General features: G+C 45.4%; 1 protein-coding gene across 3 annotated transcripts in view; it reads left to right on the top strand.

Annotated features, from left to right (window-relative positions):
* Positions 1–24,734, top strand: part of PHYHIP (phytanoyl-CoA 2-hydroxylase interacting protein) — a 44,059-nt gene extending 19,325 nt beyond the window's left edge. For all 3 annotated transcript variants that reach the window (XM_020780300.3, XM_072979369.2, XM_020780299.3), the window contains exons 2-5: positions 11,912–12,095; positions 16,932–17,106; positions 19,497–19,614; positions 20,971–24,734. In XM_020780300.3, coding sequence (XP_020635959.1) covers positions 11,931–12,095; positions 16,932–17,106; positions 19,497–19,614; positions 20,971–21,508 — 996 coding nt within the window. In that variant the 5' untranslated portion in view covers positions 11,912–11,930 and the 3' untranslated portion in view covers positions 21,509–24,734. The remainder of the gene's footprint in view (positions 1–11,911; positions 12,096–16,931; positions 17,107–19,496; positions 19,615–20,970) is intronic.
* The last annotated feature ends 2,142 nt before the right edge of the window (positions 24,735–26,876 follow it).

The raw sequence follows: 26,876 nt of genomic DNA, 5'->3' as shown, positions 1-26,876 counted from the left end.
CAGACTTCAACTGGGCAGGCCTTCAAATCAAGGACACCTTCAGAAAGAGAACTGGCCTGTGTTAAAGATGATGCATGGTCGTTCTGGCTTTGTGGGAACGCTGGAATTGTACCAGGACTCAATGTTCTCTGTTTCCCCTAATTTTGTATTTTCTGACTGGCAGCTTCTCTCTGGAGAGTCTCAGAGATCTTTCCCATAATCTCTGAGCAGTGGGGTTCCCAGATTTTCCAGCACCATGCCCTCATCTTTCAATTTTGAGAAAGCCCCAGACCCCTCTTCTCCACCTCTCCTTCCCTCTCATCCGCCCCATTTCAACCAGGAAAAGCAAACACCAAACTGTCATTGGAAATTAAAAACAAACGCACCAATTTGGGGAACACATCGTTTTAATCAGAAATAGCCAGAAATGCCTTTCTTGAAGGAGCTGGAGGACATGTGGCCAACCTTTGGCTATTTTATTTTTGGTAACAATTCAAACTGTACTTTAAAAAGTGGGATTTAATGCTCAGGTATACACCTTAGAGAGTGAAATAGGTATAGGTATGTTTTTTGCTGGAACCTACTGGGTGTCTATATAACCTACTTTCTGCCAGGAGAGTTTTGGAAGGGTTTTTACATAGTTTTCAGTCGAAGTGATTTGATGAAAGGTGGGATTCCCTGCTGCCTGTGTCTTTATGTAGCCTTGTTAAACCAAAAAATAAAGGCAAAGCTTCCAGTGGTTTCCAACCCAGATGTTCTTGAACTGCAACTCCCAGAAACCCCAGCCAGCACAGCTGGTGGCGATGGCTTCCGGGAGTTGTAGTCCAAGAACGCCTGGGTTACCCAAGGTTGAGGACCACCGAACTGGATCAAAGGCAAGGAACGTTCTCTATCAGCATGCCCACGACTAGGGAGCTAAAACCCAGATCCAGTTGAGATAGGCAAGAAAGCTCCGAGTCTTCCTTCGCTCTAGAGACATTTCCCCGTTGGCTGGGTTTCTGGCGTGACAGCAGTTTCTCTCTGACAGTGACTGCTTGAGAACAGCCACTTTAATTACCACCTTTCCTCCCCAACCTGAGTCAAAGCTACTTGTTTTATTGAATAAGCAGAGCCGGTGTAAAAAAAACAAAACGCGTACTGTATATGAAATCACATGTGACTGAAGTTAAGAGTTTCTCTCTGCTCCAGCTTTCTCTCCACCCACAGGGTAAGCCTTGTCACGAGTTGAATGCCTCCCTGAATTTTGCAGATTCTTTCTGAAACGGTGTGCATTCCTAGAGACCTGAAGGTGCGACTACACCGCAGAATTAAGCAGGGAACTGGGAACCTGAGGTTCCCAGGTGTTCCTAGACGATAACTCCCTGAAATCATGGCCAACATAGCCTAGTGGCGAAGGCTTTTGGGAGTTTTAGTCCAAGAACATTTGGGCTGGCAACCACAGATCTTGAGGCGATGTCTCTATGGTTACAAGTGTAGTTATTCCAATTTTTTTTTTTTTACCAGGAAAGTTGGGGAAACTTCCACAATCCCCTCTGTCCTTTGGTATCATTTTCTCTTTTGCACTTTCCAAAGGTACTGCCATCAGCCAGGGGAAAAGGGTGGTGTCTTTTCCTGTAAATTACATAAGGAAGTGCTACATGCATTTTAGTATGAAAGTCTGAAGATAATTTCCAGAGGTTGGAATTTTCACTCTCTCTTTTTGGTCTTAAAAAGGTTCTAGAATCTGTTCTAGAGTCAGTTCCGGACACTCTAAATTGGAACGGGTTCAGAGGAAGGCAACAAGGATGATCAAGCAGATGGAAGCTGAGCCCTAGGAGGAGAGGCTGAAAGAATTGGGCATGTATCGCCTTGAGAGAAGAAGATGGAGGGAAGATATGATGGCATATTTCAAATACTTGAAAGGTTGTCATACAGAGGAAGGGCAGGATCTGTTATTGATCATCCCATAGTGCAGGACATGTAATAATGGGCTCAGGGTAGAGGAAGCCAGATTTAGGCTGAATATTAGGAAAAATCTTTGAACAGTATGGCAATGGAACCAAATACTTAGGGAGGTGTTGAATGCTCCAACACTGGAGGCCTTCACAAGGAAATTGGACAGCCATCTGTCAGATATCTTTTGATTTGTTTTCCTTCCTTGAGCAAGGAGTTGGGCTTAATGTATAGGCCCCTTCCAACTTTGTTATTCTGTGATTCTATGATTCTAATCCCCTGCTAGTATGGCTATTGGCAGTGCTGACTGACGGATTCTGGGAACTATGCTAAAAAAAAGAGAGTAATGTTTGCGACTACTGGTTATTTCTCGGTTCTGTGTGTGGATGCAGCCATCACTTGGATGTTGTGTGGAATCCCTCACATTTGGCCTACAGCTAAATAGGATGATGGGACAGCAAGGTGGTAACATGGACAGAACCACTAATTTAGAATACATGCAGATGATCATACATTATTTTATGTATGTATTTATTTAGCGTTCTTAGTATTTCCCTCCAGGATTAATCTCCTGCAGTCTGAAAATGAGCCCAGCAAGCTTAAGGTTTACATAGAAGTCCGGTCCCTGATACAGCAGCCTTTAAAAAATTCCATGCAATTTTTATTTATTGCTGCCGCATGTTCTTGATTGCAAGTGAAATATGACATGTGAACTGACTGACAAAGGAGACTTGTAAATATAGGTCTTGGACTTGAACTTAGGGTGTACTCTGTATATCTGGGGGACTGAGTCGCTGAACCAAGATGGAACCCTGGCTCAACAAAAGTAGTGTGAATGACACGACACTGATACAGAATGCGGTGGCTGGCCAGATCAGTTCGGACAAACTTGAACCGACCATCGTTACAAGAGGAATCAGGTAACAAGCATTTAAAAAAAATGCAGGTCATGTGGAAGTGAAGCTTGCAAAACAAGAGATTTGGGGGCAGGGGTATGAGGAAATGAATAGATGACATTGGAGGCCCAGACACAGCTTGAAGAATTCAAGAACATGAGGTTTGATACAGTCCAGAAGGATGATAAAGAGAACCGAGAAGAAAAAGAGGAAGGGAATAACTCTTTGCCTATACCAGAATAAAAGCTCTTGCTATGTCCCATCCAGTCGGAAACGACTTAGAGCAGTGGTCCCCAACCTTGGGCCTCCAGATGTTCTTGGACTTCAACTTCCAGAAATCCTGGCCAGCAAAGGTAGTGGTGAAGGCTTCTGGGAATTGTAGTCCAAGAACGTCTGGAGGCCCAAGGTTGGGCCCCACCTCAACAATGAGCTTCCATAGCTGAGAAGGGATTCAAATCCAGGTCTCCTGAGTCCTTGTCCATCACTCTGTCCGTTTCTTCACATGGGGTCATCACAGAAGAAAAGGTACCCATGGAGAATCTTTTCTACAAATTGGTCTAGGAGTTTGTCAAGAGAAGCCAGATACCAATGCCACAGTGTTTGTGACTTTCCCACCAAGGTTGTGATGGGGAGCCGAAGTCTGGTCACATCTTCTCCAACACAGAAAGCAGCAAACAACACAAGGGGTGTCTGGAGAACTAATATAGAGAAGTGAATGACTCAGAGGGGGGTGAAGTTACTCAACCCTCCTCTTCAGCAACTATCAGGAACATTGGGCTGTTGTAGATGTTTTTTTTTTTTTTTTGCCAATATATGTTTAAAAAGCACAAGGGATTTCAGGTTGTTTTTGACCTTTGGTGAGTGTGCAAGATTGACTAGGAAGCCATGTTGAGTTTGACCTTGCAGCGTTGGTACCTCTGAAGAGATACGTGCAACACCATGCAGGGGACCCATCTTTGTGATGCATGCTCTGCTGTTTGTGTGACCATGGAGGGATAGCTCCTGCACTTACTGGCTGGGAAGGAACGCCAAGGCGTTTGCTGATTGTGCTGTTGTTGCTTGTGTTAACTGAGCATTTTTCCTGGAAGGGACTGCCCAGTTGAGAATTCAACTTGGGTGGCCTCGTTAAGAGTCCTGATTCAGCAATCGGAGAGAAAGCGGAAAGATCCGGACATCCCCATCTTTTGTACACCTAGGAGGACTCCTTCTGAGGATTAAAGTCATTTTTTTGAAAAAAAGGTTCTTCCTTATCCAGTCCTCTGGAGGAAATAAACAAGACTCTAGAGTCAGGTTGTGTGGGGCCTATAATGATAGTGCTGCTCAATAATAGTAGGGAAACTGCATGTCTCACCTAAAGGCTCATATATGATCATTCATTTTGCAGCCTTAGCATCTTCTGCTTCCATTTCGTTTCCTTCCACTGCATCTATAGACTTATATATTCTTTGTGAGACGGAAAAAGCACATGCAAAGCACTAGTGATATACTAAGCAAAGTTTTAGGTGAACATATTTATGCCTTCTTCCAGAGAGCAAGTACCGCTGCAGTCAGATTTTTACCCAAGGCCCAACTAATACAGAGGTTTAAAGAAGGGAAGTAGGGTTATACTCTTGCCTTCTGGTGTTTCCAACTTACGATGATCTGTATAGGGTTTTCAAAGTATGTGAGAGGTTCAACAAGCCACTCCCAAGAGTCCATGGCCATGTCGGGATTCGAACCCAAGTTTCCTGAGTCTTCGTCTAACACTTCTATCGCTGCACGACATTGGTTATCGCAGAGCAAACCTGTGCCGTCAAGTCAATCCCAGCTAAAGGATACCCTCCCCGGGTTTTCCAGGTGTAAAGTACTCAGAAGTCGTTTACCAGTCCCTCTTTCTGGTGGTACTCAGGGACTTTGCAGCTTGCCTAAGGCCACACACGTGTCAGGGCATATAACTCCATCAGCCCCTTCTGCTGCTGGTGGCTTCAGCGGGCGCTTCTCCTAGGAGAGTCTGTGGGGATCAGGATTCCTGTTCCCTGGTGGTGTTCCAGCCCATTGAGCTACACCATCTGTATTTCAACATTATACACAGTAAATGTGCGTCCTCTCCGTCTCTCATCTCTCGGCCACCCGTTGTCTCCTTTCCACCTGCACTTGTTGGCCTCTTTCAGGAATTTTTTTTAAATCTCTGGTATGTTACATATGACAGTTGCACTTTGTGTGGAAAAAGCACTTCCACACACACACACAAAAAGCACTTCCTTTCCTAATTTCCTTTAAAAGGCTAGGGCTAGTAAAAGAATATTTCTATGAGCCCTCCTTTAATAGCACTATTAAGGGGGTATTATTTGAGCTCTCTTTTAATAGCCATGGCCTTTTAAATCCTTGTCTCCAGAGTCCAGACTAATGAGATCACACTTTGCCGGTAAGATCACCTGCTGTCGACAAGTCAGGTCACCCTCTGATTTTAGCAGAAGCTTAATAACCAGAAATCAGCAAGTGGCAGAAAAATGTGAGGGTGCCATAACGACAACAAGAACAACAATGAAAGCTAAGATCCAAGGAGTTAGCGCTAACAGCAAATATCAACTCTGCCAAGAAAAAGATGGAACTGTCACATCTCATCTGTAAATGTCCAAAGATTGCACAAACAGATTACAAAGTTAGACATGACAGAGTGACAAAGTTAGTGCACTGGTCATTATGCAAAAAGTATAACTTGCTGGCCTCCAAAAATCCATGGGAATATCAGATAGAGAAGGTGTCAGATAATGAGGAAGCCAAGATCTTGTGGGATTTCTGGTTCCAAACTGACATCTTGAACATAACACACCAGACATAGTAGTAATAGAACAAAGACGTGCCTGGATCATTAACATTGCAATTCCAGGGGATGCCAGAGTTGAAAATAAAGAATTGGAAAAACTAACAAAATACAGAGACCTGGCAATCGAAACATCTCACCCCTGGAAGAAGCATGCTTCAGTGGTCCCCGGAGTCATTGGGGCCTTGGGAACAACATCTAGAAATTTCACACAGTGCTATAAGCAGTTGCAGATCTCAGAAATCACACCACCATCAGCGCTACAAAAAATGGCAATATTAAGAACAGCATACTGCATCGATATTTAACAGATACGTACTTAATTTTTGGTTAAAACTTGTATCTGTTGTATAATACCAGTCAATGTTTTAATAATTTTGATTCACTGTGCCTGGAGTTTTATAATAATAATAATAATAATAATAATAATAATAATAATAATAATAATAATAATAATAATAATAATAATAATAATAATAATAATAATAATAATAATAATAATAATAATAATAATAATACGCAATTTATGCCTAAAAGAACAAGGAATAGTAAGAGAGGGAGATACCTTTTACTGGATGGCTAAAAAATTAAATCAAATAGCATTTGTTTTATGCCTGTTACTAAAACTACAAGAGCTTTTCAAGCAAAAAAAGTTGGCAATTCTGTGTGACTCATAAATCCCCACAACACGTTGAGCGGCATAGCTACAATTGCTCACATCTTACAACTACTACAACAGCTGCAGCTGCAGATGGGAGACAGAAATTCTTCCCAATGCCATCCTTTAAGCTTATGTTGGAATTCAGATCTGAAGCTGCGGGTGTGGCCACAAAGGGAAACAGATCCCGGTTTGGAGTGCTTGCGGTGCAGTCTGGTGGGATCTGTCTCCGAGTGGCCGCATGCGGAAATTTGCTCCAGCGTGACCTGAAGGGAAGCAAGTTATTAGGACGAGACACAAAATAATCCATTTATAAATCTATGAAAGACAATTGGATAATGACCAGCAGCCAACATGAATTGCTTGAGAGTAAATGGTGCCAAACTTGATTGGCTTCTTTCACAAGGAAACTGGTTTGGTTTGTAATTAAAATGCAGTGGGGCAGCACAGATGGCTGCAAAAGTTTTTTTTTAAAACACACATTTCAATGTAATGTCTGTTCAGTAAAATATGGGCATGTTCCAGCTACAGCCATTTCGCAATGCAATCCTAAGCCTGTTGACTTGGAGCTGCCCCACGGTGTGCAAGTATATGTATCGGATCGCAGCCGCAAAAAAGGCTTCTGATGTATAATCTAAAGAATTCTGGAGTTGGTGGCTTAAGAGCAGAGCAGGCTGCCATACCTTGAGCCAGGCCATCAGTCGATCTAAGTCAATATCGCCTGGACAAAAGGAGCAGCTTTGGAGGGTCTGGTCTGCAGGACATTTCCTTCCTGCTTCCAGGCCTGTCATAAACTACACCAGAACCTCCTGGAGAAACTAGAAGCAACCAGAAGGTGACTTCCTAACAAGGTATTTTAAAATACTGTCCTAGAGTTCTTGCTAGAATGAGAGAGAGAACCTTAATTCTAGAGAAGAACAGGACACGCTGAAGATTTCTGGATGCACGTTTCTTCCAACGAAAACATAAAAATAAAAGAGGGCTGCAGAAACAATAAGTCCAATAAATAAATAAACAGCCTTGGAGGAGGTGATGTGTGGCCACATGGTTCTCAGCCTTGAAGTACCACCGTACTCCAGGGTTCGAGATAGGAGCATTCCCCAGCCCGATCTAAAGATATTGAGAGCTAAACTTGAAATCTCATTTTCTCTGTAGCAAACATGTCTTCTTCCATGGTACTCCAGTCTTTGTCCCATCTACCGTCTCTCTCAGACCCGTCACCTGACCTCTGCTCAACAAAACAAGAGTCTCGTTCACTCCGGAATGGGCGAGGATGTTATTTATTTATTTATTTATTTATTTATTTATTTATTTATTTATTTATTTATTTATTTACATACATACTGTTATTATATATATACTGTTTTTATACGCTCATTTTCCCGATTCTGCTTGTGTATTCATATCTATCTATCTATCTATCTATCTATCTATCTATCTATCTATCTATCTATCTATCTATCTATCTATCTGTCTGTCTGTCTGTCTGTCTGTCTGTCTGTCTGTCTGTCTGTCTGTCTGTCTGTCTATCTATCTATCTATCTATCTATCTATCTATCTATCTATCTATCTATCTATCTATCTATCTATCTATCTATCTATCTATCTATCTATCTATCTATCATCTATCTATAGGAAGCTACCCAGAGTAGTGGCTTGTCCACTCAATGGGCAGGGTATAATGCCTAAACACATTTTAAAAATAAATAAATAAATAACATCCTCACTCATTTTGGAGTGAATATATCATGAATACACAAGCAGAATTGGAAAAATGAACATATAAAAACCGACCCCCTCATAATGGGAGGGCACGGGGGGGGGTATTGAAGGAGGCAGCTTCTTTGCGACTTCAGAGTTTAGGAAATGACAAGAGGCCTATTCCATGATGCATCATAGCAAGCTTGTTGATTTTAGTGAGAGTGAAGCTTCTACTTAAGAATCACCCAAACTTTAAAGTCCAGGGCTTTATCCACTCTCCTCCTTGGCCCCTCTGTACAGCGGAGATGTCCTGCAATCTGTGGCATCGTGGTTCACGCAGCCGATTGCCCATAAGAATTCTGACAACACAACAGCTTTCAAAAACACAACAAAGCAGCACAAGGTCATATCTCCACGGACCTCAGATTGTGCTAGTCCGTCTTAGCTATGGCTTGCATCTAGGAAATCTGGTTAGTGCTTGGGGTTGGTTTGGGCAAAAGGACATTTCATGGGACAGCTTTTATGGGGTCTTTCTACTGGAGCTTTTTTATGCTTTGGTATTATCTGTTTCTCTGCATCTAGAGAGGTGAATGGAAGGAGGAGGGCTGACTAGTATCTCAGCTGCCAATCTTGGGATTTGAAGTATTTAACTTTAAATTTCAGAGCATTTAAAGTGCAAGCAGACAGGGTGCATTAACTGCTGGTAAGACCCATCTTCCATTGTGTCTTGAACTTCTAGCCACCAGAATTACTTGAGAGCTATAATGCAATTATTTTTTCTTGTCTTACTACGAAGCTTTGGCAGCCATTCCGACATTTGCACTGGATCTGGATGCACAGATGGTACCAACGCAGTACGCCATCTTACACGCACCATATGTCCTTCGTGAGGCATGGATGAGAAGCTTCTCTTCGTTAAAACATACCCAGCCTGTTTGTGGATACTGACATATACACAACATAAAACAGCCGTTCCACGTGCACGACTGCACTGACCCATATTACCTGCACACCAATTTCATGCCGTTCATGCGCAATGCGTCGCTACATTGCAAATGGCAAGAAAAATACTATTTCAGCCCCCGCATCAAAGCACAGAGGGCTTCTTTCTCTGGTTTTTATTTTGGCTCCCTCCACATGCGTTAACCTCCTCACCTGAGATTCCTTGCTCATTTGTTCTGCTGGAAGCTTCAGTACAAACGTCCCCACCGGTCCTGCTGAATCTGCTGGCTACGAGCCCCTTTCCTCCCTAGCGTAGTCTGTTCCAAATCTGTCCCTTCCGTGGTTTGTCATGTCCTCTCTCCACCCTGACACCTGAGAGGATCTGTCGAATCTGTCAAGGCATTGTGTGAGATGGCAGCTACTCTTCAGATGGCTCTGTGGATTAGGGAAAACATAATGAGGCCCAGGAGCAAGCAGGCGGGGGGGGGGGGGAGAAATGGTAGCAACTGGAGGACAATCACTTTTTGGAGTTGGTTTCATCACAGGAAATACTTGATTACTGATTGTTGGCGTGAATTTCATGGGGCAGCTTCAAAGAGGGTGGACGGATGTAAGTGAAAGTAGAGGATCATCCATTGCAAAAGACATTTTGGGTACAGTTTCCAATGGCAAGGAAATATATAAGTGAAATATCTGTAACCTCAGAAATACTCTTCCTGGATCCAATTGAAGGTGTGGTTAGAAAATGAGCATGTCTGATTGCACCAGAAAGGGTCGCTTTGCTATGAACAATCTCCCTTAAAGCCATCCTTCCGTCCACTGGGCCATTGTTTCAGCCCGGGACCCCAAACTAGTAGCGCTATAGCTGCATTGAAAAGTTCCAGCTTGGGCATGGATTGGGGTCGACCTGGAGCACTTTTCCCTGTATGTCATGTGATTAATTGCACCACAAGCAGTCTAAAACACAATCTATTTCCCCATGTGATCATTAATTACCTCCTGAATTGATGTAGTCAGTTTCCATAGTGCAAACACATGGACTCACAGAGAAGTTCCTGAGTAAGATATGTCTTGGTCTGTGTGATTAGCTTGGACTGCATGGTTAGCTGGATCCAGTTTGGATCCAGGAAGGATACTTTCTAGGCTATAAATATTTTACCTATATATTTCTTTCCTGTAGGAAATTATACCCCAAATGCCTCACGATAAATATTAACTTACTCAAATGTGCACATTGTATGTGCATAATAATCATTAATTCTGTCTTAAGTTGAGCCTTTTCAGGATTTTCTAGGTAGAGAATACAGATAAGTGCTTCCCCTTTCTCTTCCTCTAGGGGGTGCCCTGGGACTATGCAGCTTGCCCAAGGCTACCCAGGCTGGCTCTTCTCCCAGGAGGCACAAGTGGGGAATCAAACTCCAAACCTCCGGTTCCGCACCAGATATCTCAGCAGTTGTATGTGCATTGGGGAGAAAATTTGTCACCAAACATATTAGCAAAAAGAAACCAGCCGTTCAGTAAACACAAGATTAGCGAAATGAAGAAATTGCAAGTATCAGGAAAAACCAAAATTAACATGCTGATTCGAATAATAAAGAAAATATACATTAATACTGATATTGCTGTGTTCCAAGTAGTCAGCACAGCTGACTGGATGTAATGTTGCTCAGAGAAAGCAAGGACTCAACGCTTGAAAAAGTTACAGTGGGGTCTCTACTTAAGAACTTAATCCGTATTGGAAGGTGGTTCTCAAGTTGAAAAGTTCTTATGTTGAATCTGCATTTCCCATAGGAATGCATTGAAAACCATTTAATCCGTATCTGCTCTTTTCCGTCCATAGAAACTACAGTGGAACCTCTACTTAAGAACTTAATCCATTTTGGAATGGTGTTCTTAAGTTGAAACGTTCTTAAGTTGAAGCAAAATTTCCCATAGGAATGGACTGAAAACCAATTAATCCGTTCTGGCTGTTTTTTTGTTATGTAGAGGTGCGTTCGTACATTGAAGCATTAGTTCCCATAGGAACTAATGCAAAGCTGGTTAATACGTACTCTACCACTAGGGGGAGAATTATTTTTAACCTAAGATGACCTAAGGTTAAAAAAAGAGCAGGAAAGGTTTTTTTTCCTGTTCTTATCTTGGATTTCTGTTCTCAAGTAGAAGCAAAATTTAGCAAATGGAGCTGTTCTTAAGTTGGATTGTTCTTAAGTAGGGACGTTCTTAAGTAGAGACCCCACTGTACTTTCTTGGAAGGCAACACTAAGAGCCCTGTTGCCTTCTTGCCCAGTGGCCGTGCTATCTGCAGAATTGGAGGGGGCAGATTTGTAACAGTATGGATTTTTTTTTTTTTAGGTTCTGTTTCTTCACTATCCAAAACAAAGAGATCTCTTGTGATATTCTGAACTCCCTTCTCTAGGAAGCTTTAAGTCGTTGTTTATTTGTTTCAAGGATTTTTATTTTGTTTTCCAGACAATACGGGGCTCCCACAAAAGGTTACAGAGAGCAGTGCCTGCCCTCAGACTTATAGTTTAAAACACAAAGTGGGAGGAGGGGAAAGCAAATGCAGGCATTCATTTTGGGTTATTTTAAAGTCCCTAGCTTCTTATAGAGCTTTCTGAGAGAAGAGCCAGTCTGGGTGGCCTTGGGCCAGCTGCACAGTCCCAGGGCGCCCCCGGAGGAAGGGAAGGGTAATGCACTTCTGAGTAATTTGTACTTGGGAAACCCTTGAAAAAGGTTGCCATGTCAGTTTTGACTTGACAGCTTATGAAAAACAAACAGCAATCTTCTTAGAAGAACCAGTTGGAGTGCCTACAGTTCAAAGATGGGAGGAGATAAAAGCAGCCGATGTCTCAGCCAGAGATGAAAGCTGCCTTGCTTTCTTTCCCTTTCTCTATGGCAGCCTAGTTAAAATGGCTGCCCCTGTTTTGATTCATCCAAAGTTGGACCCTGCTTGATCTGTTCCTCCGTCCTCTTCTCATTTTTCATCTCTTCAACTCACAGGAGCCGAACCGGCCGAATCATGGAGTTGCTGTCCACCCCGCATAGCATCGAGATCAACAACATCACCTGTGACTCATTCCGGATCTCCTGGGTGATGGACGTGGGGGACTTGGACAGAGTGACCCATTACTTCATCGACCTGAACAAGAAAGAGAACAAGAACTCCAATAAATTCAAACACCGGGTGAGTCACCCTAGTGATGCACAATGGCATAGTGGGAGGAGATGTAGCTCCTTCTACCTACCACCACTAAGAGGTCCTGTTTTTTCCCCAGGCGACATTATCCTTAGTCCGCTTGCCTGTCCTGTTGACATGGAGTGAAGGGATTCAACCCATTGAGGCAGCATTAAGCTGAAGGAGGCTTCATTCCTTCATGGCACAGCTGTTCCTTTTGTTATTTTAGCAGTAACCAATGGGTTATTCTTTTCTAGGAAGTCCTCTCCAGTTATTGTCCATGAGAACCGAGGGTGATAGGAGGAGTTGCACACCAACAGTTCAGAAGGGTTCAGCCTGGGGGCAGTGACTTAAAGTGTATTAGCAATTTGTTTATAGCAGTGGTTCCTAACCTTGGGTCCCCAAAGGTCCTTGGGCTAAAACTCCCAAAGCTTTCACCATTAGCTGTGCTGGTCAGGATTTCTGGGAGTTGTAGTACAAGAACATCTAGGGACCAAAATTTGGGAACCATTGTTTTATAGGAACAAAGAGAACTGTAGTTCCATGAGGAGGACCCAGGGATGTTTAAAACACAATTCTTAGCATTCTCACCAAACTACAGCACCCAGAATTTTTGGGGTGAAATTTTAACCCTGCAGAACCGACACAGGTTGATAGAACAGACTGTCTCTCCTTTGTAAAAAAAAAATCAAATAAAATCAGTAAAATGGTAGTAATTCACCATAGGTAGGAATAAGACAAACATGTCTTTTTCAAAGAGGTCATCAAAGGGTGTGTGTGTGTGTGGGGGGGGAAATCTTGATATTACATCCACTAAACTTTGGGGATCTGGGAAATTTCACTTTCAAGCCTAGGTTCCAAAGTGACTGGTTTTTAAACAGGCAAATCTCATGGTGTTTGGAAAGAAAAATCATTCTGTCCTCCATGAAAAATTTTAGATCAAAAGTTTCAGAGTACTTTTAGATCAAAATACAGCTTTAAAATACTTTTAGTTCATAGCATTTATAATCTAGTCCAGACTTAAACGATAACGACATGTCTTACGCATGAACCTGCCATGAGGGTCACATCTCAAACAAGCTGACTTTGAGAGAAATGGTCACCAGACTAACAAAGCATCCTTGGAAATTTAGGGTTTCTTTCCGTTTTGTTTGTTTGTTTGTTTAAAGGAGGAGGAGGGGGAAAGGACTGAGTAGGTGTAGAAGGAATTCCAAAATGTTTTCCCCCTGCAATGAGGAAAGAGTGTGAGAAAAGAAAAAAAAAAGCCACTTAGCAGAGGCAGGACAATCATGAGATTGTCCCGTCTGAAACGGAGCCACTAATATGGATGCTGCTTAACAGGATTGGTTGCTATGGCAGTGCATTCAGTGTTTAACTTTTTTTAAAAAAAATCTCCTCCGTTCAGAAGGTGTTTTTCTTCTTTCCCGTTTTGGCCTGTCTCCTGGCTCTTCAGCGTTTGCCGTTGCCACAGAAACAGTGCTGCAGTACAGAGGGGTGTCAGTGCGGCTGTGGAGGTGGCAAAGCCAAGATTTATTTATTTTACACAAGCACCTTTCTCGCTTGTGTGATTGTTTTAACCTCTCCCAAAAAGGGGAAAGATGACCTTAGCCTCCGTTTAGACCTAATTTTTCCTGAGGCGCCAAGGTTGTGACTGGATTGCAACACTCCAGACCACAGCATGACAGAGAAAGCTAGACTCAAACTCTTTTGGTTGTTGTGGGTTTTTTGGGCTCTTTAGCTATGTTCTGAAGGTTGTTTTTCCTAATGTTTCATCAGTCTCTGTGGCCAACATCTTCAGAGGACAGGAGTCGGAACTCTGTCTGTGCTCTGGTGCAGTTTGTGGGATAGTTGAGTATTTATAGCTGTGGGACCAGCTTTCGCCCTTTTCAGGAGATGGGTGATTGTGGTGATCAGCGTGTTTTTTGTTGTGGGTGTATTGTTGTGAGAAGGGGGAGAGATTATCTGTCACTGTGATGGATGGGTTTCATTAGCTGGTCATTTGTGTGCAATGATCACTAGTCCTTGTAGCTGGATAGAGTCCATTGACCTTTTGCAGGCTGTATTTTTCAGTGCTGGGAGCAAGGCTTTGCTGAGTTTTAAACTTTCTTCTTTTTTGGTGACGTTCTGCTGGTGTTTGTGGATTTCACTGGCTTCCCTGTGCAGTCTAACATAATGATTGCTGGTGTTGTCCAGTACTTCAGTATTTTGAAATAGAATTTCATGTCCAGCTTGTTTTAGGGCATGTTCAGCTACTGCTGATTTTTCCAGTTGTTTTTAGTTTGCAGTGTCTCTCATGTTCTTTGATTCTGGTGTGGATGCTCCATTTTGTGGTTCCAATATATACCTGGCCACAATTGCAAGGTATCCAGTATACTCCTGCAGCGGTGAGGGGGTATCTTTTGTCCTTTGCTGACAGTAACATTTGTTGTATTTTTGTGGTGGGCTTGAATACTGTTTGTAGGTTGTGTTTTTTCAAAAGTTTCCCCATGAGGTCCGTGACCCCTTTGATGTATGGCAGAAATACTTTATTTGTGGGTGGCTGTTTTTCCTCTTTGGTTTGGTGTTGTTTTCTTGGTGGCTCTTGTGATTTCATTTTTTGGAGTACCCATTTGCTTGTAGGGCCCAATTCAGATGGTTGAATTCAGTGCTGAGAAATTGAGCTTCACAGTTACGATTTGCACAGTCTACCAGTGTTTTGATTATGCCTCTTTTTTTGCTGTGGGTGGTGGTTGGAGTTTTTGTGTAGGTACCGGTCTGTGTGGGTGGGTTTTCTGTAGATCTTGTGTCCCAACATGAGGCCAGTTTTGCGTGTGACTTCTCTTAGATGTCAATAGTGATTCTCCTCCTTTGGCTTTTTAGATTTTTACACGTCAGCGCCCTGAATCCTTGCTTCTCAGCCATATTGGCTCAGGTTTGAGACTGGAGTCCAAAACCAAAACAAAACAAAACTGAAGAATCTAAAAATTGAAAACTACTGTCTTAGATCACAAGAATCACTTTGAAACCTGAGTTTTAAAAACAGAAACAACTGTATTGGTTGTTTTGAGAGCAAAACCAGTGCAGGGAAGAAAACAGGAGGCAAACCAGTGCCGTTACAACATTTCCATATTTTGGAAAATAGATGACTTTACTCATCCATAATTAATGGCAGCAATAAATACTGCAGCATCCCACAGTAATGAAATACAGTTTTTAACGAAGGCAATAGTCCTCTGCGCTTTTAATTTCCTACAGCACTCTCTGTCTGTGGCTGTCATCCAAAAATAGGTGCACCTTTTTGTGACAACAGATCTTTGGTGCCATAAACAAGGCATTAACATAGAGGATGGGATTTTGCTACATTTTTTTAAAAAAGTTCTTTTCTATCACGTAAAAAACGAGCATATGTTTTTAAAGGAAGGGTGCAATGCCTAGTCAGTGAACGTGCAATAGGAATCTAATAAATAACTTTCCATATCTTAAAAAGATGTCACCAATTAATCAGACAGCAGCTTCTTAGAATAGTGATAAATTTTAATGCAGGTACATCTCAGCTTAAGGGGATTTCTCCCCTCAGATGCTGGAAAGGATGGTTTGTTTGAGATGACAACTACTGTAATACATACACATCACCTGAAATGCAAGGAAATAATCTGTTTCTACATAATCATTACTTTATTGATATACAAATGTATGGAGATTTGATACATTAAGCCATGTACAGTCAGCAGAGCTGTAAGGAAGGAGAGGCAAGTGAGAAGTTTGGGTGTGGAAAGATGAGGGGTGTAGGAAAAGGTTTCAAATATGAATCCCACACACACCCTGCTATTAGGAAAAGGGACCATTTCTATAGCCCAGTTCGGTTGTTCCTACATAGGTAACCTCACCATCCTTAGAGGGCAATGCCTGATTTTGCCTTCTCTGCTTTCAACAGATGGAAATGACTAGTTCTCAGGAGAAACGAAAGTATAGGGCATAATTTTATAGCCTTGCCTCAGGCACAGCATTAGTTCGTTATGGCTCTGACAGTTGAGCTTGTGTCCTCAGCATATAATTGAACTCAGGTGGCAGTGGTGCCTCATTTGGACCAGTTTTGCAAAATTCCATGTTGTTAAGCGATTAAGATTTTTATGCAGTGCCATCGTCCTCAACTGAGTCCCTTCCAGGCGTCTTGGAATGCAACTCCCACGATCCCCGATGAGCTTGGATCAGTGGGAAGTGCAATCCAGCAGATTTGGAAGGCACCATCCTCAAGGAATGACCAAAGGTCTCGCATGTGCCCATGAGATTTTGAGTACTCACCTGCTTGAGCTGCGTGCTTTTGTGTTGTATTTTTTTTAAAAAAAGAAAGCTCCGTTCTGCAGAGTTAAAAGAAGGTACTGCCATCCATGTGCTGAGCAATTACCCAGACAATGCATTCTGATACTCTTTAAGAACGTTCACTCTGGTTGAAAGCATTCTTAGGGGTCCTTCAAGTTTAACACAAATGCCTCTGAAGAAGTTCTACAGAGCAAGGCAGAGACTCAGGAAGGAAAGATCTTTCAAGCAGAGCGTCAGTTCCAATTGACTTTTCTGCAGTCTCTGAGTTCGTTTATTTGAAACATTCCTGTCCTGCCTTTCTGCCCCGAAGGGGTGAGACAACAAACTGTGTGGACAATAAGAAAGTATGCCTGGGCATTAATGATCCTGCTGCTAATGCTCAGAATTTAGTTTGGAAAGAAGTTGATACCAAGGCCGGGTGGCAATCCCACGTCCATCTTGGGCCAGCAAGGTTGGGTCCTGCTTGCACCTGAGTCCTTCTGGAATCCCTTTGGTTCTGTAACCAGTTTGATTCCTGACTTTTGCTGAGCTGTTTTCTCTGGGCAGGATGTCCCTACCAAGCTGGTAGCGAAGGCAGTGGCCTTGCCCATGACCGTGAGGGGCCACTGGTTCCTGAGTCCCCGGACGGAGTACAGCGTGGCCGTGCAAACAGCGGTGAAGCAGAGCGATGGGGAGTACCTTGTGTCTGGATGGAGCGAGACGGTCGAATTCTGTACCGGGGGTGAGTATTCAGTAGAAATCCTGGAGGATGGTCATCCTTTAGAGCAGTGGTCCCCAACCTTGGGCTTCCAGATGTTCTTGGACTTCAACTCCCAGAAGCCTTCACCACCACCTGTGCTGGGCAGGATTTCTGGGAGCTGAAGTCCAAGAACACCTGGGGGCCCAAGGTTGGAGACCACTGCTTTAGGGAGTCAAGGTGAAGCAACTGTATGGTGTGATGGATTCTGGGCCTTGCCGAGCACAGCTGTGTAGGAAACAACAAGGGTCTGGCTTTTGGGGCACCATCCAAAGTGAGGTTCTCTATTGAAAAAACACAGCAGTTGCTTGGATTCCTTGCCAGAAGGAAGTTATCAGCATTTGGCTGTTTCAAGGGTTCAAGACGTCGCCTTGAATTCTTGAGATTTATTTTCTTTCAGCGAAGTCCCTCCCCTCTTATGAATGAAGAGAGACCTGATAGGAGCAAAGGCAGATAAACAGGGATCTACTCTGGCACTACTTTCTGAGCTTTGTGTGTGCCAAGCTCTATCAGACAAAAGCCCAGACTGGGAAGAGGAAACTTCCATCTCTGGGTCAAATCCAGCCTTCCATCTCCAGAATCCGGCCCTCCGGGGTTCCCTAAAAGGCCACACCCCTTGCTCCAAGATAAATGTCATCCGGTGGTTTCCCACTTTTTGCCTTTTCCCCCCCTTTCATACTAAGCCTGCCTCTCCTCAGACCTCACTAAAGACCGTCGGTGCTAAAATATGCTAAAATAGTTTTGCTCCCACGTTTTCGCCTTTAACCGCACCCTGCGATGTATTTTAAATCTAGCCCTCGGGTGGAAAGAGGCTACCTTCCCTTGCCTTTGGCCTTCTTTTTTTAAAAAAACCTATTGAAAATTAAATGCCATTGTATGACTAATTTATTGCCTGAATATGTTATTATCTGAATATTCAATTCTGTGTCAAATGTATTTGGCTACCAGTGTTATATTCTGGCCACTCGGCAGGGATTTGCCACCATCACCGCTAAAAACATCTGGTTATAACTCTGAAGTGGCTCAAGAAGGCTCTTCCACGTGAAGCTTCTTGGCTGGTTTGCATCCTCCCCACTCTTCTCAGATAATTGTACCCTGACAAGACCAAGAGCTTAATGGTGGACATGGTCGCAGCGAGGACCATCTCTCCACTCCTCAGAATGGGGCTGGAGCAATTACTTTCATAGTTCTCCCCTGTAACCAGAGATGCTTCCGAGCAAGAGGTGGTATTGTTGTTGCTGTTATATGTCAACAAGTCGCCTCTGACTTACACTAGCCCTGTGTCTGGGCCATCTCCAAAAGGTCCTGTCCTCAACGGCCCTGCTCAGCTCTTGCAAATTCACGCCTGTGGCTTCCTTTAAGAAGTCAATCCGTCTTATATTTGGTCCTCCTCTTTTCCTGCTGGCTTCGACCTTTCCCAGTGCGATCGTCTTTTCCGGAGAATCCTGCCTTATAGTGATGTGCCCAAAGCAGGATAGCCTCAGTTTCAACTCTTTTTTCCTAGTTCAGGCTGAGTTTGATCTAGGACCCACTTTCTGGTAGCCCAGGGAATTCATAAAGCACCACATTTTCACACAAATCAATTTTCCCCCTGTCAACTATCTTAACTGTCCAGCCTTTGCACCTATACACGGTGATCAGAAATATAAGAGTGTGTTGTACTGTCAGCCCTATTTACAGAATTGTATGGATTAGACCAGAGTTTGAAATGTTTTTTTTTAAAAAACTACATTTCCCAGAAAACTCTAGCCAGTCTGCTAGAGGTATCTCTGGGAAATATAGTCTTCCACTTGTAACCTTCCATGCAGTTCTTGTTTGTTTTCCTTTCCACCAAAATAAAATAAAATAAAATTTGCAGTTCCATTAAGAAGGAGGAGAGGGGATCCTTACACAAACTGTTTTAATGCATTGTGGTCAGATTCCTCCATCCTGAAGTCCCAGCTGTTTGGTTTCTCTGTTTACTTGCAAGCCACTGCTTTGTTCCATCTTGGAAGGAAAGAGAATGTTTAGGAGCGAAGGAGTGATGGAAGAGACAAGCCACTTGTTTGGGCTGGCTGAAAGGCAGGGCCTCGGTTTGTGAGAACTGGAACAAGCTGAGGGGTGCTGAAAAGCAGTAAATCCAGATTTCGAGATGGAGAAAGAGTTGCCGAGGAGAAGGAGGAGGAGGCCAAGGGCGTGCCATCCAAAGGCACCCAGAGGAGGAGATGACAGGGAGGGAGAACTGGCTGGAGGCAATGAGGGGAAGAGAGCCAGCCAGGTGTAGCGAGAAAGGGGGGGAGATTCATGGTCTGGAGCCAGATTGAGCACATGACCGGTGATGGGAGGTGGGAGAAACTGCCATAGAAAACTGCTGTGCCCCTTAATGCCCCATGCAGATTACGCTAAAGAGCACCTGGCCCAGCTGCAGGAGAAAGCTGAACTCATTGCCGGAAGGATGCTTCGGTTCTCCGTCTTCTATCGGAACCACACCAAGGAATATTTCCAGTATGCCAGGTAAGGGACTTCGAACCCACCAAGACCGTGGTCACGAGTAAACAAGAAATGGTGAAATCAGTGGCCGGTAGGTCCTGGGAACAGCATGGCTTGTCACTCACAGCTGCTAGGTCTTGGCCTCAGAAGATGCTACGGAGCCGAATTCTTCTCCTCTATTTGACCATTGAAGTGAAAAAGGCACTGGTGGGGAAACAATGTTGGTTGGATTCGAACCAGGGTCCTCCAGATGCTGACCTGCCTAGTCTAATGTCTCCCCCAAAGGTGGCCAGGTCTGGGGTCATAGCTCTTAATATTTGGGTGAAGGGAAGACTTAAACTAACTGGAAGATCCCGCCATAACCTCCGCTAGCTCAGAGTCTGTAGAGGTTCTCGTTTAGGATAACAAGTTTGGGAATTCATCGTCTAGCGTAGTGGTTTACCACATTGGCCGGAGGGGCTGTGAAAGCTGAAAAAAAGGAACTTTTCAAAGCTTTGGCTGCAAAGCATCTTTGTGACTTTTCCTATTGGCCCATGCCCTTAAGTGGAGAAATGGTCACAGGCAGTAATAGTTCCTCCTTCGGACACATTGGCCCAGGTTCTGAAACAGAAGTCCAAAGAAGCAACCTTTTGGAGTTCCGCCTTCACCAATCATAACTTGTCTTTGAGGTACAACATGTTTCAAACACTCTGCCACAGAAGGGATGACAGGAGGGGCATCCGTTCCCTGCAGTCTCTTGCCTTGCATCCCAGGGCATTCATTACCATATCCATTTGCCCCACCCGTCCTCTTAAGGCAGTGGTTTCCCAACCTTGGGTCCCCAGATGTTCTTGGACTAAAACTCCCAGAAGCCTTCACCACACTCGCTGTGCTGGCCAGAATTGCTGGGTCCATGAACATCTGGGGACCCAAGGTTGGGAACCACTTCTCTAAGGCAGTGGTCCCCAACCTTGGGCCTCCAGATGTTCTTGGACTTCAACTCCCAGAAATCCTGGCCAGCAGAGGTGGTGGCGAAGGCTTCTGGGAGATGTAGTCCAAGAACATCTGGAGGCCCAAGGTTGGGGACCACTGCTCTAAGGGATCTGAAGCGCCTAGAAGGCTCCTCCCCCACCGGTTCCATCCAATCCTCACAGCTATCCTGGGAAATAGGGTGGAGCAACAGAAGACCATGGGCTCTAAGGCCTACGTCACAGGGTTGTTGTGAGCATGGCAGGAAATAAGAGAGTCATAAATGCAGTTGTGCACCCGTTGGAAGAAAGGTGGGCTAGAAACACTGCTGATAAATAAATCATAGACACCTCGGGCTTGACCGAGCTTAAGGCTTAGCTCAGGGCCCAGAACGTCCTTTGCGTTGACTCTCTGCATCTCCCTTCCGGCCAGAATGCACTGCGGAAACATCCTGAAGCCCTCCCTGAAGGACAACAGCGGCAGCCACGGCTCGCCCACCAGCGGGATGCTCCACGGCATCTTCTTCAGCTGCAACACCGAGTTCAACACGGGCCAGCCCCCCCAGGACTCCCCTTACGGGCGCTACCGCTTCCAGGTCCCCGCCCAGCGCCTCTTCGGCCCCAACACCACCAACCTGTATTTCGCAGACTTCTACTGCATGTACACCGCCTACCACTACGTCATCCTGGTCCTGGCGCCCAAAGGCTCTCCGGGGGACCGCTTCTGCCAAGAGCGCCTCCCCCAGTTGGACATTGCCTGCAACAAGTTCCTGACCTGCAGTGTCGAGGAGGGGGAGCTGGTCTACCGCCACGCCCAGGACGTCATCCTGGAGATCATCTACACAGAGCCGGTCGACCTCAGCCTCGGCGTGCTGGGGGAGATCAGCGGCCACCAGCTCATGAGCCTTTCCACGGCCAACGCCAAGAAAGATCCCAGCTGCAAGACGTGCAATATCAGCGTGGGGCGCTAGAGACTGGAGCGGGATGGGGATGGGGAGGGCAGGGAGGGGAGAGGTCTCTAGAAGCCGAAGGCCACCGCTCTGTCCCCCCCCCCGGGAAAGCTGGCTCTCGTTTGGGAGCCCAGGGAAAGGCTGGGGAGCAGGCCTTTGGTGGCATCTCACCCCACCTCCCTCAGTCTCTCTCTCTCTCTCTCTCTCCCCACCCCTCTCTCTTGGTCTCTTTCTCTGTCTTGCATGTCTGCTTCGTCCTTGTAAATAAGATTCCCAAACTAGGGGAGAGATGAATCCAGGGTACCTTTGCAGGACCTGTTCTTTTAGCAAGAAAAACAGACGCCTGTGTCCTGGGATCTCTCCCTCCCTCCCTCCCTCCCCCAGGAAGAAAAAACCACATGCCTTCTACCCTGTTTAAACTCAAACGGACATTTCACTTTGAGTACACAGCGAATTGTCCCCGGCCAGTGTGATGAAACGCTCCAGCTGTATCTGGAGCATCTTCTGTTTCTCTTGCTCCCTGTTTTCTTTGGGCCCCCTTCCATTCATGCCACCCCATTTCTCACATGGAGGGTTTCCTGAAACTCACCAGGGGCCATCTCCCCCACTCCGAGAGCCTTTCTCAATGGTGTCATTGTCCCTATCACCTGTGACCTGCAAGGTGGCTTTGTTCTTTGCATTGAAGCAAGCATGGAAGGGGAAGCTGTCAATGGGTTTTGTGGGTGGGGCGCGGGGGGAACCTTAGCAGGGTCCCAGAGGAAACCAGTCACCTGAGCTACGTCCCCCTTCCCATTTCCTCAGAGCGAGGTGATGTCCTGTTTCTTCACATCCTTTATTTATTTAGATCAGATGAAGGGGGGGGGATGGAGATGGCAGGTTGGAGCAGGTCTGTTGGCAGCCGAGCGGAGGACTGGAATGTGGGTGGGTGGTGGCTGCACAGATGTGCCCAGCCGGTGTCTGTCACGCAGCCCAGCCTTGCCTGGTCGGCCTGCTGCACTCGGCGGGTAAGTGGATTCCAGTTGGCCCACATTGTCCTAGACCGCACAGGAGAGCCCTCTGAAGGCAGAAGGGGAAGGGAGCTGCTCCTTTGCTTTGCTTAGGAAAGCTGAGAGATGAAGCTGAATGACACCCTGCTGGAGATGATCCCCCCACCACTGCCATCATCTTTGCTTCTTCATCTGGGGCAGCTGAAGGAGCAGTGGCATGAAGCAGAGGAACAAGGCTGGTTAGAAGGGGCTACTTGAGTTTGCCCCCTCTCTCTGCCTTCTTTACTCCCCGTTGCTGAAGGGAAAGGTCTTGAGCAGCTCTTTACCAGCACACCTCCATCCCTTCATTCCCCAGCTGCAGCTTCCAAAATGTATGGTGACCCTTCCAAGCCTTGGCTATGGGCCATTCAGCTGGACTTCCAAGAGATCAGAACCTGACGGAGGCTGTGCAGCAGGTCGGCAGCGGAGGGGAGACTTGTTTGATCAAAGGCTAAGTTGACCGGACAGGGCTGTCCATCTGAAGTCAGTTTTGGTCAAACTGAGGCTGAGCCGGCCACTCTGGCCGTCAGAGCCCATGTTGAAGAATGCTGGAGCTTGTAGTCCCAAGAACTGGAAGGCTGTGGTTTTGCCTCCCCTCACTGGAGATAAGAATCATCTTAAGATGGATGGGAAAACACAGGAAACTTAGCTTGTCCTTAAAGGAGTTCGCAACAGCTTGGCGGCCACTCCCAGCTATGTTGAGTTTCAACCTGCCCGTGACTTCATCCATCCTTCAGGAAGGCGCTTTGCTGAGACAGGCTAGACCTGATCTTGGCAGCTGCTTAAACCCACCTTCCCTCCTTTTCTCTCTCTGCCCCAGGGCTTTGTCTCCTCCTTCAGAATAAGCAGTTTTTTATTTGTTTGGGTTTTGTTCTGACTCTTTTACTTACCAAGACCTGTACACAAGCCCTGCCTGTACGCAGAGCACCTTAGGAAAACACAGCCAGGAAGGGAAGGGCATCGCTGTCATCATCCCCGTCTTTCTCCTCACTTGACACATGCCTCTTGTAGTCTGTGTAGAGATCCCATTTTCCACCAAGGTGGAAGCTCTGAGGTAAATAGGTGTGTGGTGCCAGAGGGCATTCTTTGACCCCACAGGGGACCGAAAAGTAAAAAAACGAAACCCTTCATGACTGGAAATCCCATACTTTAGGATGATTTCTGAACACACAAGAGTCGAATGAAGGACTTTGCCATGGAGAAGGGCAGGAAACATGTTTCTGGGCTTCCCTTGAATCTACACAAACCGTTGGGTGCCCCTCAAACCCAGTGTAGACCCTGGATTAAATTTGGGGGCCTTCCAGCAGTGTGACAACATGCCCTGCCCAATTTCTGCCGTCACAGGAAGCATCCAAAAACGGGTTTTATCAAACCTTTTGTTTAGAACAGGGATATTTGGATTCATCTCCTGAGAGAAGCAAATACGAATATCATCACCACAGCTGGGCATGCTCTTTGGACCACCCTCCAGAACCAGCTGGTCCGCTTACCCCTTGCCGTGCCATGCATGTGGTGGTCGTTCGCGCCATGCAAATTGCGGAACTAGCGCTTTCCCACCTCCCTGTGCCGCTGAACAATCCAGCAATCTGGCAGGATGGCCAGTCTCCCCCACTTGGGAGCCCAACTGAACAAGGAAGTAGAGAAATGCCAGCCAGGCAACTTTTGAGATTGGGACAGCGTGAAAGACAACGGCCACGCGTGCTATGCCATGAGGAGTAAGTGGATCGGACGGTTCTGAGGGACGGCTCCAAAGGGCCCAGCCACCTGTGGTGGCGATAATTTCTATTCCATGTCCCCCTGGGAGATGAACAGGAATGCCTCATGCCTAGCTGCCACATATGACTGAAGAGGAATATTTGGCTCAGGGCCAGGGTGTCCTGCCTTTCTGTAAATCTGCTTTTTCAGACTACATTCCTGAGAAATTTGGTAGGGACAATCCAAAATGGCAGACTGGAAGGCAGGTTGTCTGTGATTAATAGTCAATTCTTGCCATGCATGTCTGGATAGGCTTGTTGGGGGGGGGGGGGGAGGTTACAGCGAGGCCTTACAGACCTGGCAGAAAGCAACACACAGGGGGTCCATGGAGGAGGGGGAATGCAAACGTGCCTCTACTGACCAATTTATGTGGAGATTGTTCCCAGAAATGGGACCCAGAGTGTCTCAGAAATCCTGAGAAGGGAACCAGAGTGAGGCAATCCTATAACCAAGTCATGAGTGAGAAAGACAAGCGTGGGTTGCTACGATTAGCTCTGCCATCTTCTGCCAGCTGGCCGGAGAATCATCTTTTGGTCACCAAACGCCAGGTCATTTTGATGAATCGCTCTGGAGTCGGTTTGGGATATGGTGGCTCTGGACTGAGGCCAATATTCAATAATGGTTTCACACATGGCATTCTTAAAACGAGGGTCATCTAGGAAAACCTTCTCAGTGTGGAGGGATGGGGCCTGCAGAGATAAACCCCTCTTTTCCTTCCCCCACAAGGAAGCAGAAATCTCTTCTGCAACCAGTAGAAGTGGTTTCCTGATTGTCTCACACAGACAATATGGGAGGGTTGACAGTTCCCAAAATATCCCATGTTTGACTTTCAAGTAACGATAGTCCATTGGTTCCAAAGGACCTCATGGTATTTCAGCAAGCTGTACTTGACTCTCTCCTAAGAATACGCTGTACCAACTTGATCAATATACAACACCTGGTCTTCTTAAACCCAGTGCCATCCAAACAGACTCCAAATCCCATTATCCCCCTTTGGCACAGCTCACAACGATGGGAACAGACATCCAACCCATTTGGAGGGCAAAGCTGGTAAAACCTGTGCTGTACCAAGGACATCCTGGATGCGATCCACTGAGTCCATACCATCTCGACTGATTTCAGGGGGTTCTGTCATTACCCTACCCACAGGGCTGGTCAATTGTGCCCTGAGCCTGGATTTAGTGACCCTTTGTTAAACCCGTGGTGCAATTAAATCCTGCAAAGAATGTGCTTTTTTGCAACTCTTAAAGGGGACAAAACGTCTCTATTTGGGGGGTCTGCGCGTGCCCCTCCTTCAGGGCTGCAGACATAATTTTATTCTCAGCTGCATTTCCAAATGCGTGAGTGTCCAGATGTTCAGTGCAGCCAGATGTGTAGTGTTTGCTATGTTCCGTAGCAGTACCGTGCTGTGAATGACGCTAGCATGGCGCAACAAGGCCCCTGGCTTTTCCTATACTGGTGTTTAATTTCTTTCCACCTTCCCGTCCCCTGTCACACTGCTTGTTGCAAACCTTCCAACTGAAAAAGTACCACTTACCCCAGAGAATGCTGTGTTACTCTTGTGTGGCTGTTGCTAGGCAAGTCCCACTGGCCTTGGCTGGTCTCCCCAGCTTTGTAGATGTATACGAAGAATCCTAGATGCTGGATTTATAAAGCCGCTTTCTTCAACAGGAATGCAAGGAGGTTGAATCAAGAGCCACTGGGGGGGATTTCACCTTCCCTGTGACATATAGTACAAATAAAGAAGCTCTCATGTTTCACTTCTGGTGTGAAACAGTACTGAGTGTGAACTGTTTTATTGGCAAGCAGGCATAAGAGAGTGTTCGAAAGTGTGCGAGACCATCTTTCGGTGTGTCACAGGCATACCGAGAAAGGGTTGCAAATAACGGAATGTGTCTAAAACCTACCACATTCCTCCACTTACTGCAGACAGAAAACCAATTAACGGGTGGCCACTGGGAAAGCCGCCCTCATCCGTTGCACCAGAAGTGAGCACCTGTCTTGTGGCAAGTTAAAGGCTAAACCCAGTAGCGTGTGGGTAGTTCCAACTCCATCCACTGCTGAATGGCACGTCAATCCTTATGTAAATCCCAAGTAGAACAGATGGGTTTACTCTATTTCAGACTAGTGACAGGATACTGACCTGAAAAATTTGGCATAAGCTTTCAGGGACTGCAGCCGACTCACGTGGATAACACGGCTTGTTGTCTGTGAAAGTAGCCACCCAACTGTAACATCATCAAGTGGACCACCAGTTATTCGCCTGTGTTCTCAGATGCACCAAGTATTTTTGTTGCATTTAAGAGAGTGATCCTGTACTTCTGTTCTGTACTACTGAGCCTCTCCTCTCTAATGAGTTCAGTGGTGTTTGCTCCCAGGTCAGTGGGTTCAGGATTACAGCCTAAATTACGGGAAGACGAAAAGTTGGTCCCCAGTTACCTGTGTAAACTTAACATATTTAATTTCATATAAGAGAAAGCAAGGTAAGACAATGGGATATTATTAATACTTTTATTTAAAAATGGGAATAAAACACTAGGCTCTCATGTAATTGGATAGAAATGATATTTTATGGATGAAGGTTAATTGGTTGACAGATAATAAAAAGT

The sequence above is a fragment of the Pogona vitticeps genome, chromosome 8, assembly GCF_051106095.1.
Source record: "Pogona vitticeps strain Pit_001003342236 chromosome 8, PviZW2.1, whole genome shotgun sequence".
Lineage (NCBI taxonomy): Eukaryota > Metazoa > Chordata > Lepidosauria > Squamata > Agamidae > Pogona > Pogona vitticeps.
This window is presented reverse-complemented; position numbering and strand designations above follow the sequence as displayed.